Source organism: Struthio camelus, chromosome 11, assembly GCF_040807025.1.
Source record: "Struthio camelus isolate bStrCam1 chromosome 11, bStrCam1.hap1, whole genome shotgun sequence".
Taxonomy (NCBI): Eukaryota; Metazoa; Chordata; class Aves; order Struthioniformes; family Struthionidae; genus Struthio; species Struthio camelus.
Window position 1 is genome coordinate 10761540 of NC_090952.1, and position 15362 is coordinate 10776901.

The 15362-nt window shown below is 39.9% G+C and overlaps 1 protein-coding gene across 5 annotated transcripts in view; it reads left to right on the forward strand.

Annotated features, from left to right (window-relative positions):
- The window catches only part of TENM1 (teneurin transmembrane protein 1), a 910925-nt gene that overhangs the window by 796288 nt on the left and 99275 nt on the right, over positions 1 to 15362 (forward strand). For all 5 annotated transcript variants that reach the window (XM_068956568.1, XM_068956571.1, XM_068956570.1 and 2 more), the window contains 3 exons: positions 10594 to 10779; positions 11882 to 11905; positions 14243 to 14389. In XM_068956568.1, coding sequence (XP_068812669.1) covers positions 10594 to 10779; positions 11882 to 11905; positions 14243 to 14389 — 357 coding nt within the window. The remainder of the gene's footprint in view (positions 1 to 10593; positions 10780 to 11881; positions 11906 to 14242; positions 14390 to 15362) is intronic.

The following is a 15362-nucleotide window of genomic DNA, read 5'->3' on the forward strand; positions in this document are numbered from 1 at the left end:
GTTTCCTTTTTTCCTGCAGAACAATGTGGTTGCTCTGCGTGTTCCTCATCGTTGTCATACAGTGCCTCATGCCCTTCACCGATTCTCGTGGTCTGTCACTTTCCCAACAGGCATCCTTCTTCTCCATTTTTCCTATACCCCCGGCTTTCCAGCCTGAGGACCTGTGGTTTGCAGTTTCCCTTTGTGAGTGAGCACAAAGCCTTAGCTTTCATAGCTTTCCTCTCATTCATTATTGGCTCAAGAGAGGTTGTTCTGAACTGCTTTCTTGCTAGTCTTCCGATCACATGAAATACCACACAAGACAGACACTGTAAGACATTTCCTTCTGTGGTTCTTGGTATATTGTGAGGGATTTTATGAAGCTTTTTAGTCAGAGTATGAATCTCCAGTGACCGCTGTAATTTCGCTGCTTTACAACATGTACAACTGAAATCAAATAGTGGAGACAAATTATAAAACGAGACAAAATTTGACAAGGAAACTTGACGTTTACTTGGGAAACACAGCATTAAAAGAAGAGGTTATCCTGGTCAGAGTTCTGTGTGGGTCTCCTCACCCTCGTGTCAGTCTAATCTTCCTTGCTTTTAGGTTATATTTCTGTTCATTTATTTTAAACATTTCTCACAAAGGCCTTATCTGACCTGCCAACCTGTATCATGTCCAAGAAAGAGACAGGTTCTGCGGCTAAAATCCCTTGTGTGTCAAGCACAGCATAATTGTATTCTGCTTTACACCAACACTCTGGCTGGGTAAACACAGATATACCCAATGGCAAATGAGTAATCCTTTTCAGTGATATCAATTTTCAGAGCTTTGGCTCCTTGAAATGAAATATCTGTTAGTATGTTTACCATTACCAGTCCAGACTCATAAGATTGTATTGATTAAATTTTCGCACTGTAAAAATACCATTCTGAAGCACAGGGAAATCAATAAAGGGTGAGGGTTTTTTTATATATACAAATTGGATTTGGATCAGGAAGAAAATATTCTTCATCAGATGAAAAAATAAAGCCGAAAAAAGTGTGATAAAAGATCCAGAAAAGGGGAGAAGTTCACGTAAGTGGTGTTTCTCTATCGTTTCCCTCTGCTTGCTGTATCAGCCGCTCAGACTTCTCTCGCTGCCCAGTGGTTACTTTCTCACACAAACGCATTTTCAAGCAGCTCAGGGCTCCCAAGTTTGGAAAAGGTCTTTTCCAAATAGGTAAAGTATTATGAGAGGTTACGTTACAGTTTAAAAAAAATGCAATTGCATTTGTATCTTTTAAGGTGCACAGGAGTGTTAATGGCATCGTTCCTACTGGAAGTCAGAAGAGCTATTTTTAGAGTGCTTACTGCATCAGGAATAAGTTCAATGAGATGAGGGTAGGATTATTTCCAGAAAGCAATTAAAACAGTTACTGGATTGATGAGGAAACAGTATGAATAACAAATAGTGAGGATGTGGCATTTTAGTCCCAGTGATTTTGTTTTGTGTGTTGTGGGCTGTGGTGAGAAGATAAGAAAGGTAGGTAGAAATCTCTGAAGCAAAATATCAAAACGGTTTACTGCGTAAAGCTTATGATAAAAAGGTTTAAAACGACACAATATTTGGAGAAGTTTTGGCTTTGCTGTGTCGGTGGAAATATTTGATAATTATGTGTTAATTGTGGCTGAATTATCCTAAATAATAATTTGGGCTGCATGAAGTTTAGATTTTTCCCATTCTGATCTGAGGACATTCATCCTTTAATAGTGCATTTCTGCCATTCGCGTGCGTCTGCGGAAGACCCTACTTGCTGTGTTGCCTTACTGCGCCCTGCTAGAAGCCCCGCTGGGATAAAGCAGTTCACAGTGTGGACAGGAGCGCCACACTCAATCCTCTGTTTAAATAGAGTGATTTCAGCTATACCATCTTTCCATGAGACCACCCAAAAACTTACTTGATGTAATTACTAATTTATTTCTTTTTTAAGTTTAAGGAATGTTTCTGTAATCTGTGGAAAATTACAAATAGTTGTAATACATTATGAACCTCTCTAGCATTATTCAGAGTCAGAAACAAGGGCAAATATGATCTGAAGTAGGATCTGTTTTCTCCTGTGGAGAATTTCTCCAAAATCCTTCCTCCTTTGCTTTAACATAGCTTTATATGCTTGCTCTCTTCCTTCATCACAATCAAAAAGGTTAAATACGAACAGCTGAATAACTTTAAATATTCTGCTCTAGTAACATAATGTAATAGTAGTTTGGGAATGTAAACTACTGGCAAGCTATCCTTTTGCTGTTTTGAACCTGATCTGTATTTTCCATAGAAAACTATTTCAGATACAGGTGCTCAAGCTGGCTGAGATGAATCTCACTCTGTGTACACAGTCTTGCATTGGGATGGGCCATCATGTCCCACTTTGTTGAAGATCCAGTATCTTTGGAAATTACTGTGGAAATGATTTTGGCTGTATCTGTAAGAATGAATTCAATGCAATAGTGTCAGGGTGTTCATGTAAGTAACATTAAAATGTTGCTTTCAGTTTACTCACACAAATAAACTGCTCAAATCCACAAATTGCCGTGGTACCATGAGATGACCTCTCTATTTCGTTGTCAGGTGTAAGTATGTGATGCATGGAGAATAGGACAAGAAGTACTGGAGCGAGAGAAATTGAGATTGAGAAAGTGCTTGTCACAGTTGGGGTAGTTTGGTGATTGGATAGACTATCTAGTGCTCACTTAGATTCTCTGTGGCTGGGGGTTCTTTAGGTGGTGCCAAGTCTGATTTAATTTGGAATGAGGATGGACTAGATGATCATATGAAGTCCTTTGCAGGCCTATTTTGTATAAATCTACATTAAGAAAGGTCAGTTATGCTATGTATGTAGGTACATGTCATAAACATATATATTGTTTTAGTACGCTGACTGTAGAGGCTTTTCTTTTTTTGTGCAAACAGTTTTCAGTTGGTGATGATCTGTCATATTGATTTAATTTCGATTGTGCCAAATTCTGTATAAAGTTCTATAGCTTTTTCCTACTGAGTGTTGCTTGATGTTGTGAAAGATAGAGAGACTATGTAGCTGGAATTGTTTAGAGTTTATCTGCAGTTTGGGAGTGCACCTTTGTTGCCTGCAGAAAGCTCATTTCTGTTTGCCAGAGGAAGCGTGTTCACAGACGCCAACAGTTGACAGCCTCAGTCTTCAAAAGTCGGGTTTTGCAGACCCTTCCAAGTCCCTGCGATTTCCAGCTCTGGCTTGAAGAGCGGGTGCTGTTGGATGTTCACATACCCCCTTGTAATTCTTCTGCCTTGCTTTATACAAAGAGTTTAGCCTTCAATTTCTTGGTTTTGCACTAATTCACCATGTTACCTACAAACATACTTACCAATAGGAGAAAGTAAATATTAAGTGGGACTGGAAGTACAGCTGTTTTGTCAAAAAATTACAAATGATACTCACATTAAAATGTATTCCTACACAGTAATAAAATTCTCATGTTTCATCTGAGTGTAGCCTGGGGTTTTAGGTTTTGGTAAGAATGACAACCTCATTTTTATGTGTGAGCTCCAATTATCTGTTGCTACCAAAGTTCTGAATTAGATAAACTAACCTCACTTCTCTGCTTCAGCAAAAATGAAATACCAGTGGCTTTAGCAGACTGATTATTACCTTTGCTATGCTTTTTCTTTTCCTTAACCATCTTTCCTTCTTGTTGTATTATGAAAATAGGATATATAATCTGCCTGTGAAAACAGGAAAGAATGAGTAGAAAGAGCACCTTTTACACTGTCTGTAGCCTTGAGGTCCTTAGCTAAAAAGTTTATATCGGCATAGCTGTGGTTGGCTAAGAAGGTACAAAGTTGTGCACCTAACTGGCATGCTGCAGCTCTGTCAGGAGAAGCCCAGATTAGACAGAGCAACCAGACTGCAAGAAGAGCTTGTTTAAATCAAGAAAATGATATAAGCTATACCATAAAAATAACACCTTTTATATTATAGACGTGCAAAGCTTGATTTTAAGCCTCTCTGCTGCATTCTGTCAGATAACCTGCTCTAGTAAGGACAACTTTCCCTTAGGTTTTACTGAAAAAAAATAGCTCAAGTGCTTTTGGACTGTGAATTCTAAACTTTACATTTTTAAACTTTTTTATGATGTAAAAAATTGGATTAATAAAGTCAGTTGCTGAAAATGAATAAAGTCAGTTGCTGAAAATGAAAGCTAGAACAGAGTTGTCTCCAGGACACAGTGGGAAGGTAATTTTAAAAAGCTCAGGAACATTGTTGAGATTATCATGCAAGCTTATTAAATGCAATGTATATTTAAATTGAAAAAATTTTCTTTATTAGGCCTAGATAGGTGATTTTTTGCTGCCTCTAGCAGTTAAACATATTGGGTGAAAGTCAGGTTAGATTAATTTCTAATCTTTATGGAAATCCACTTATTAAAAAATGGATAGCAAAGTTATGAATATGATGCTTAAGGGTTTAGACTGTCTGTTGCACGACTCACCATTTGAATGTGAAGAAAAGTAAAATGGATAGTGTTTTCATATTATGATTATTTGACCACTTTTGTTTACATGTATTTTTGTATTCTTGCCTTCCTATTCTAAGAGTTATTCTTGAAACAGGTTGAATTAACGTTAAAATCTTCCCTTATCATTACAAATTATAAAATATTTAGCTTTAATTTCCCTTTGCATATTACATAAGTAGAAACTTATTATAAAACACATTTAAAAGGACTCAGTGTTGACTTAGGTAATTAAAATGAAGAGTATGGAGTGAATTTTTAATGCTTTTTAGATTAGCTCAGGAGCGATCAACATATTTGTCTCCTTCTCAAGAATATGTACAAATAATGCTTCACAGCTCGCATTTGCCTTCTTCCAGTAAAATTAATGAACGTTCAAAATTAAGGACATATCACTAAAGATTCTGGACAGCTTGAGTTGAACATTTTTTGAGTCTCTTATTCATTACTTGGTTTACATCTGAGGAATCTGAATTTTGTATTTGATATATTTCGTGAAAGTCTGTAGGAAACGGCAGGGTTTGGTTGAGGCCAGCTGCCAGCAATTTGTCAGCATGTCGTTCGCAGTGAGTCTGCACAGCCTAGGGCTTTTTTAAATAAGGAGCCCTATGCTCAGGGAACCTTGTTTTGATTGCAAAGTGTACACATGCAAACACTGAGACAGGCCTTCGATTGCTGCAAATTAGGGTGATTCAGTTGGTGTCACTGGAGCAAGGAGAAGCCTCGCTGGCTGAGGGCCTGCTTTCTTGGCCGCAGAGCAGCCTTCGATCCACCTCCCCCATGAGCGCTCGAGACCTGCCCGGAGCTCAGGGGCAGCCGGCAGGAGTGTATCCAACCGACCTGTGCCGTGGCGGAGTGGAAGAGAAGAGACTGCTTTTATGCAAGTCCACAAGCCTAAGCACATGCACAGCTGAGGGGCTTCACAAGTTATGTGTATTGAGCTATACGTTTTGAGGAGTGACTATTAATGCAACAGCTTAACTAGAGGCTAGTGATGTATTATCCCCCAGAGTCCAATTTTCTGATGCAAAATGTCTGCCTCCTTTCTTATCTTAAATAAGTCACTTGCCCCTTGCTTGTGTGCTTTGTAGTCTTGTCTGGTGCAACAGCTTGAGGCTCCTGAGCAGGCCAGGCCCCTTGCTGCTGAGTCTCCATCTCTTCCCCTGCCCTGTCTCTGTGGAGCTCACCTGCACCCTCAGCAAACTCTCAGGTACTAAACCAGAAAAATACAGTGAATAAATGTCTTCCCGGCTCATGAGGTGAGCCAGGTAGCCTCCATTGCACAAGCTGCGGACAGGGACCGCACAGCCAGGAGGTGGCTGACAAGGAGGGGAGCGTGGTAGCACTTCCCAGTGGAGTGGAGTTCTTTGCCTGGCTCAGCTCCTGCGTCCACCTACCCCCAAAACTGCTGCTTGACTGCTGGCTCCTTGGCGCATCGCTGCGTTGGAGTGCCTCTGAGCCCATCAGCACCCATGGCGGTGGGAGGAGGAGGATCTCCATTTCACAGAAGAGTTGCTTGACGTCTGACTTGCTGTCTGACTTCGTTGCCGTCTGACCTTTAACCACATCAGCCTCATTTGAAGCCATTAATCTATTTCAAGTTATTATATTACTTCCCATCGCATTTGGTCATCATCCGCTCAGAATATCTCCTTTTCTCTCATCTGCTGTGGAGACACAGTCCCACAGTGCAAATGCAAATGCTAATGGGACTCCCTCCTATGCAGATTTCTCTGTACATGTTTATCCACAAGAAGAACTAAGGAGTTGTTTTGCATTCAAAACAGGACAACCTGAAAAGATAATTTTGTTCTTTTTTAATCTTAGTTGTTTGGATTGGCAGTGGATTAAAGGTGCGTGTACTACCATAGCGTAAGTAGGATGATATTAGGCTTGAGTTCACTTGCTTGGCACGGGAACAGAAGTCTGAGGAGAATCTTAAGAATTGCCCTTGGATTTGTTTGGCACCAGACTACATTACCACTGTAGACAGCATTTCTGAAGTCTCATTTAACATCATTGAAGCAAACGTAAATCTCCAGATTGGCCTCAGTGGCCACAAAATATGAGTGAACTGAGCAGCTGGGCAACTGGGTTAACTGAGGGAAATGCCATGTCCAAACCAGGAAACCAGGCTTCATTGCATCTACTTGCTTATGTTTATCCAGGCTAAACACTGTTCCTGATTTGCATCAAAGATTTAGATTAGATATTTGAGGGGCTGAGCGGGAAGGAAAAGCAAGGACTAGGTGAGCTCGTTCTGGCATTCCTTCATTGGAGGCTTCCAGGAATGGGTTTGACAAAGGTCCATCAGGGACGGTACAGGGTTATTTACTGTGTGCCTCAGTGCAATGGACAGTTTGACTCTTCAGATGCCTTCCTTACAGTTTTTTCATTCCTTAATTTATACCACATGCATTGAATTGTTATTTCACTTAAATGTGCTAGGTCATAGTTAAGTCCAGCAATAGCTTCGCTAGGTAACATTTTCTAAAGAGTTACATTAATAAAAGTAATAACCTTTCTAGGCGAATATAGTATTGCGGTGCTCTCTCTCATGTAGGTAAAATACAGATGACTGTGAAGTTTTGCTGAAATAATTTCTTGTTCCGAAATTCCTCGTGCATGTCTCACCATATCGCATTATGTATGTAAAGTTCAGATGACGTTAAGTGTTTCTTTTCTGGTTGTCTACAACACATTCTTGAGACGCCCTCCTGTAATGTCAGTGATACGTTAAAGTCTGTTTTGGTGAATTCTTCCAGTGTAGCTAATTATATCCACCTGTCTAGCAACAAAAAGATGGGTCAGATTATCACCTAGTATAAATTTGCGTTACTGCCTTGACCAAAATCAAATTATGCTGATTCAAAGCAGGGTGGGCTCCCCTCTTGTAACACTTGTTATGCAGATACTGGTACGTGGTTAGCGTGCTCTGACTCACTAGCAGAGGTTAGGCGTAAAAGCTGAGTAACGGGGCAAAGGACATTTTATTTCACATTCCCTATCACGGAGAACCAGTTTGGCATTCAGCAGTTGTGCCACCGTATTGTCTTTCCAAGTCAGTCTAGTTGGGAGAGATGAAGCCACTGTGTTGCAGTAGGCTAAAAATAAAGGAAAATTTGTTTGGCTGTGTCTAATCTGACGTGACAACATAGAATATGCAAAAAGATCCTTGTGGTTAAAGACTGTGTACTGACTGGCCTATGATATTGTTAAAGAGATAGGAAGTCTTTCAGCTCTACTTCATTAATCTGATTGACTTCATTGCTTTAAATAGTGATTAAACATTTTATTCCTTGTATGAAACATGGAGAACAAATGATTTCAAACATGTAGGTCCGTTTCATTCCCTCGGTTGTAAAAGAATAACATGCACCACATCCGTACAGAGTCCTTTTCCCACCAGAGCATGTCCGTGTTCCCTTCCACTCCATAATGTGTATTTATTTCGTTTCTCTTTGGAAGACAAAAGTGTCAAGATTAAACTCTGCTAGGAAGGTGGGCAGAGGTGAGGCAGGGTACTGTATGTGTTCATTGTTTTCCACAGCTGGTTCTCTGAGATTTATTTGCAGTTAGAGAAGTGGAGGAAGCTGCTAGAGCTGCTGAAAAGGTAGGAAAGCTCTATCTATCAGTCTCTTTCCCCACTTCAGGCTTTCCAGCCTGAAGTTAAGTTCTGAGTTAAGTTCTGTACACTGATGTCTTGAATATTCCCTGAAGTTTTGGTGTTATTTGAGCTGAACCAGTCCCACAACTGCAAAAAGCTATGTAGAGGACGCTTAATCCAGAATGGTCCAAAAACATCTACTCCGGATAGCCCCACATAGTGTAGGCCACAGAATGTTTCTTAAAATCCTCTTAACAATCTTTCCCACTTAGAGTAAAATACCAAAAGCTATAATTATAATGAACTAGAGGGGGATCAGGAGAGATCAAAGGCATCCCTCAAACAGCCTAAATCCTTGAAGTAGCAAGTAATTTGTTCGATTTAATTCTCAGGAAGTTAGTCCATGCCCCATGCTATAAAGGTAAGCAAAAATAATTGCAGTGGTCCTCTGCCAGTCTGGCCTGGGGTGAGGAGAGGATCCTTCTGTGGTCCCAGATCTGGGGATGAGTTACCTCCTCATCTGAGGAGGAAGAAGTATTTGAGTGGTTTTGATACCAGTGAAAGGACAGATCAAGTCCTCCCTGTGCGCTCTGAGCTGTCTGCCAGATTTCCAAGGAACAAACAAGTAGCAAAACAAAAAAGTCAAGCCGAATGATGCATCAAGGGGGAAAAAATCCCTCCTGGTACCTGCAGGCAGGCAGTCCAAGGCATGAAGCATTAGATTAATACATGATCAGCAGGCAGCAGTCAAGTCTTTCTAAAGGATGATGCCCCAGACTGGGCACAGTTTTTCATTTGGGGGGGGGGGGGTGTCGGTCTTTGTAGTAGAGTATAGCCAAGCAATTTCCTTACTTGTCTTATATACAAAAGAGGGTATAATTTACTCTTTTAGGGGAATATCATCAGATAATTATATTTCTCTTGTGCTCCAGTATAACACAAGTCCCTTTCTGAGTAATAAAATTAGTAGTTTATTTTACGTTCCTCCATTTAGTACTTCATAGCTGCTTTTACTGAATTTTATTGAGGGTTTTTTTACTGAAGTTTTTAACCAAGTCTTCCGTCTCTGAGGGTAATTTTGAGTTTGACCGCTCTCTTCCACTTTTTCACTCACAAATTCTATACATTTATAATCTGAGCCATCATCTAGTTTATTAATGAAGATAATGGCTAGAACTTGACTCAAGACAGACCCTAGGCACATCCATGATGTCACTGGGTAGTTACATTTCTGTGCTGCTTTTTTCTTTATGTTAAAAGATTTCCATTTGCACCTTATAAACTTTGCTTGGTGCGCACAGTGACAGTGTTTGTCAGTACAAATGCTTTCAAGAATGTTTATATACAACAGTTCCAGGATATAAATGATCAATGTTTAAAATCTGTCAAGGGACAACTCTTTCCACTGCTAAATATGTAACACTGGCATTTTAAATCAGAACAGACATGGTTATTTGGCTTACGCTCGCAGTATTATCAGATGCTTTCTGAGAGGAAGGAGGAGGAAACGTTTCTATGGCAGGTTAATTGCAGAATAATAAGCAAGTTCTGTCTCCTGACACTAAATATTCTAAATAAATTTAAACTATATAGAACTCTTTTATAATGAAGCCATTCTTTTCACAGAGCAACTTTAGTCTAAGTGGAAGTAGAATTGCGATTGGCGTATTGTGATGAATTGAAACAATTCAGGACTTTCATTCCACTTCACGATAAGTGGAGCTCTACAATGCCCAGGTAGAGAAATTGTTCGGAGTGAAATGATGGAAGTACTCCTGTCTTTCTGATGCGGTTTTTATGGGTTTTTAGCAGTTGGTTCATGAGGGTCAGGAGGGGGGAAGAAATAGTGTTAATCCTTGAAAGCCATTTTCGAACTAGGGAGATCTGCGTGCCCTATGTGGCAGGTAATGTTGTATACTACCCTGACAATGCGTTGCTTGCTATTCTTCTTTCTCAGCATTCCCTTCCTGTTGACTCTTCTTACTACAGGTGAATGCCATTGCTGTCACTGCAAACCACTGAATATCTCAAAGACTGTTTTGCTGTTTTGTATTTAACGTGCCACTTTGTTCTTTGTCTCAGCCTACTCACAATGCTTGCGTTTACAGTAGATTTTAGAAGTGAGCCAGTGCAACCTGGGACTGGGTATGGCATAAATTGCTTAAAGGCCTCAGCTGAAATCAGTCAAAAGAAATGGACTTCTTTGCATCACCGCTGGTCTGTTTTGGACCAATTGCCCTACCGTGTGGCAAGCTATCGTTTGCAGTCCTCAGCCCAAACAAATAGATGATCTTGCAAGTAACTGCTAAAGAAGGAAGCAGTCAGATTGGATGAGGTCTGAATTAGGTGATAAAACCTGGTATTTGATCCAGTTGATGAGTGGCATTAATCTGGAAGTGGTTATGTTTGTTAGCAGTGCAAAGTCTATATACAGTATGAAATTGCCATTTCACTTCGTGTATTTTTGTAATCCTGTGTAGAGCTCTGTACCCTGGACTGTGGTAGCCACGGCGTTTGCTCCAGAGGGATATGCCAGTGCGAGGAAGGCTGGGTAGGACCAACCTGTGAAGAACGTACCTGCCACTCTCACTGTGCTGAGCATGGCCAGTGCAAAGATGGGAAGTGTGAGTGCAGCCCTGGATGGGAAGGGGACCACTGCACCATTGGTAAGGTTTTTGTACCCTTAGGAATGAAATAAAAAAAAATCTGAACCAGTTATACCAATGTCTGCTATAGCCATCAGTCAGATTCAAGTCATTTTAAAAAACTGGAGACGTAGAATCAGGCCAGGTGTGGAAAGCTGCCGCTCCAGTGATGATGCAGCCTGTTTGTCCCGCAGAATGGCAACTCAGTGCCGCTTTCTATTTATAAGAAATAGCACTGACGCATTAATTAAAGAAAAACACACAAAGGTATCTAGGTCCTGGCAAATGTCTGGGTTATGCTCATATATGAACTTTGAGTCACGGACAAAAAAGAAAAAAAATAATCATATTTAAGTAATGGAAGTTGTGAGAGCCTGAAACTGTTACTCAGCTTAAGTAATTCTTGCATTAATTATTTTGCCTTTGTGTCTGAGGATTTGCATATATTACTTAGAGGTGTTTTTTCTGTAGCTAGCTTCTAACATAACTTTAATAAGTTAAAGCTTTCAGCTTTTCTTTTCCAAATCCATTACTCTACTGTACAAATGTAATTGTTGCATTTTTTATGAAAGATGACACTTTTTTTTGTGAAGTCTTTTAGTGTTTTGCTCTAAAATGTCATTAATAATTTCCCAGAGCAATATTATTCATAAACATTTTAATTGCATGAAAGAGTAGGGTATCTGATTTTCGGAGGTAAACAGCATCATCTTTCATGCTTGCCTCTTGAGAAAAAGTAGAATGTTTTATCATTCTCTTGGTCATTTTAAGATAATTCATTCACTGACTCTAGGATTTGCTGAATTGCATTTGCTAATTCTAGAATTAGATTGGTTGAGGAGTAAGGGCCTAATTTTTAAAAGTGTAGTGAAGGCAGGGAGGACCAAAGTAATAATAAGATGAAAATAGATCTTGAATGATAAGATGAAAATAGAGCATTCTTCTGATCGAATGGAGATCAAACACATAGGCAATGTGTTTTGATCATAGCAGTAGGAATATACCTAACTAATAAGAGGGAGACAGGTTATCTCTAACCAACAGGTGGCAAACCATAAGCAAAGTATTTTTATTTTGGTATAGAAATTCAATCCATCTCAGTTTTTTTCTTTTCTTTTTTAAGCTCACTACTTAGATGCTGTTCGAGGTAAGTGTTTCATATCAGCATTGCAAAGAATAATGAAAAGATAAAAAAAAGTATTGAGAGTGGTGTGTTCTATGTTACCTGTTTTTTTCTGAGCTTCTGTACTGTTATTTGACGGAATAGATCAGGTATTTACTTATAGAGATAGGTGCATATACAGAGGGAGAGAGATTTGCAGAAAAATAGTAGCTTTTAACAGAAAGCATGCTCGACTCATTTGCAAAGCTGTAGCAGTGTAAGCATGTTCCATTTGGATATCTAATACGCTATGGTAGGCAAATCAGATTTTTGCTCTTGGTTACCATTCCAAAATAATGACAGAGCTGAGAACTTACTGGAAAAAAATGTTTTGATCCTGTCTTCCGTGAGAAAAAAATTTTTCATATTTTTGTCATTTGCAATTGGAGTAATTTTCTTGTGATTGATAGAGAAGTTCTCATTTTTTAAAACTATCTAGTCTATATTTGATGTAGTTCTCTTCAAATTGCTTGATACCAAGAGTTAAATTTTAATGTTGTTCTGTGCCTAGTTCTGCTCATTAGATTTCTGTGCCTTGCCTGAGGTCCTACTCGATTATGTCAGTCTGAGTATGTACCTTCCCTGCGTTTGGCAGCAGTCCCTCTCAGTCCTAGCCATGCTGTGCGGGGCAGTGATGTACACTGCCCCTTTCAGAAGTGCTCCTTGCAGAAATATCAAACTAACAAAAATTCCCTGAAGACTTAGGCATTTATTTGTGGGGTTTTTTCAGAGTTAGATAATAATAAAAAGGGTTAGGCACTCATTTGATTAGACTTATAACCTGGAAGGATAACCACACAGGGCAGCAAAATATAATCATATGCAAATAATGAAATAACTGAGCTGGACAGTGAATTGAAGTGGAAGAACATCCCCTTTATCCAGAACAGCTCTCAAATCTTGCCCTTGCCCCCAGTCCCCAAAAAGAGGCAAAGAATTGGTTTTGCGATTTCATAGCAGCAAGTTCCAGAATTCCCATGCGAGAGCATGGTGCTCCCTGCTCCAGCTCTTCTAGCTCTTCCTAACGAGAGGGCCAGACTGACTGCTCTCCTGGTGTCCAGCTGTGATTGATGAACTGCCCAGAGGGTGAGGAGGAGGCAGGTAACATGCAAAGTTGCCAGGAACTGTGCTGCATTCTGGGCCTTGGGTCACAACCTGATAGAGCCCTTGTACCTGTTCTCTGACTCTCTGGTCAGCTCTTCCGAGGCCCTCTTGAAGCATCTGGCCCTTGAGGCTGCCAAAGACACACATGCGGACTGAGTCCTTTTCTTTCTTCATCAAAAAAAAATTCCCTCCGGTAACACGGAAGTGTCGATGTTCACTATCAAGAGCAGGAGAGCAGTCAATTCCTGTAAGTCCATGCTGGCAAAGAGAAAAGAGCCCTCTTAGAAGGGATGCCACTTGCAGTGTTAAGCTTATTGCTCAGCTTTATCCACTGTCCTTTGGCTCCTTGTGTGATGTGGTGAGGATTTGACAAATGTCTGAGCTGGCACCAAACTCTGCAAGCAGATGGACATGAGTGTACATATCCAAGAGACAATCCCTTTGTCACTCTTACAGGCATACAGAGCAAGATATCTAGCTGAGAATGTCCAAATTACTATTGATTCAGAGTTTACAAGCATATAATCCAGGGATGGTACAATCATTGTTCCAGTTTTCATCTAGAATCACTGCCACTAAAGGGCAAGTGTTTGTCCTATTTGAATCAGATACAGCGCTGTAAGGAAGTGGAAAATGGGCACTGGAAGGAAATAATCGTTTTCTTTCTGTGGAAAGAGTTGTATTGCAGAATGAATCAAATCAGCCTTCTCTTATTCAGCTGAGTCTTTATGAACAAAATGAAAAGATCATCTCCCTCCCTGCAACGTATAGGAGTATGTCCACAAAAGCCAATTTGTCATTTAAACAATATTTTCTGTTTATAGCTTTGATATAAGCATTGCATATGTATGTGTTTTTCCTTGTAGTATACAACCTATTTTTCCATCAGGAGAGAGAGGTGGACACAGCAGGCTGTTAAATATCTTATTACGCATTTACTCACTGATGAGTATTTTCTCTGCACAAAATCTTACCTGCTAAAAAATTATAATTCGTTACTGAGACATGACAGCCTGGGCAAGTGAAGGGAGGGACCAGGATGAGGATTTTTGCATACTCAGCCAAGACTCTTAAGTGGAGTACAAAGTATTGTACTGTGATCATTTGAAGGCCAGCAGTATGATACTATTTTTAAGAACGTTATAGGATAATTATAACTTTAAAGGAAGAGAAGGGAACTCCTTCACAAAGGCTTCTTTTGTACATTTTCTGTTCCAGATGGCTGCCCAGGGCTCTGCTATGGAAATGGGAGATGCACTCTTGATCAGAATGGATGGCACTGTGTTTGTCAAGTGGGCTGGAGTGGTACAGGATGTAATGTTGTCATGGAAATGGTGTGTGGAGATAACCTGGACAATGATGGAGGTAGGATACATAATTCATGTCTCTTCATTTATTCTTCACATCTTTTAGCGTCCTTTATATATATAGTTTTGGTGTATATTTTCCTTTCTATCGCAGAATGTCAGTGTTTTGCTTGTTTACTCAAGACAGTCGTTCATTTGACTGGAGCTGACCAGGGCAGTGAGTGAACGATTGCAGGATCAGACCTTCGTGTTAGACTTTCTTGAGGGCAGAATCTGTGTATAGGCTTATGCCATCCCTGCTGTCCTAGGACCTGAGCGTTTTCCAAGAAAAGCATATTTTAATAGTCACTATTAAATGTTATTTTATCTCCTTTCCACTCTCCTTCACATTCAGGATAACTCTAATATCTATTGAAAAAAAAGGAGAGAGAGACCGAAACCTTCTGTCCTAATGCTCTGTGCCTGACAAAGAGCATCCACAGGTTCCTAATCTTACATTAATATTAAATAAATACATTTGCAAACATAAAGTACACATTTAGAGATGCTTTTTCAAGGTAAATCTGTTTCTTAATGTTGCCTTTGGGATGCAGTACAGCTCTTAGAACTGTCTGGACCTGTACTTCAACAACTGTTGAGCGAGTTAGTGTAGAAAGTGTGCGGAAGGAATATTGGAAAGTACCATAAACAGAGCCCTCTGCAAAATTACTCTTTCACTCTTTACCACCGGTTGGACCAGGGCATTTGCGGTTAGGTGCTCCCTACTTCAGCCCTTAGCCTTGATTCATTTCAGGGCTTTGTATGTTTGAGGACTACTGGGGAACATAGTTCTTTCACAAAGTAGTCTGCCTCATTTCTAGGCGTTCATGCTCACGCATGGTCTAGTGTGTTTCTTTCAGGAAAAATATCCTGTCTTTATGTCAAAGCTTCTAGTTCTAGCAGCAGAAAAGCGACAGCAATCCTTACTGATTGTTCTGGGAGATATTTTTTTTTTTTTATGAGAAATACTTCTTTACCTGGCAGTCAAAAGG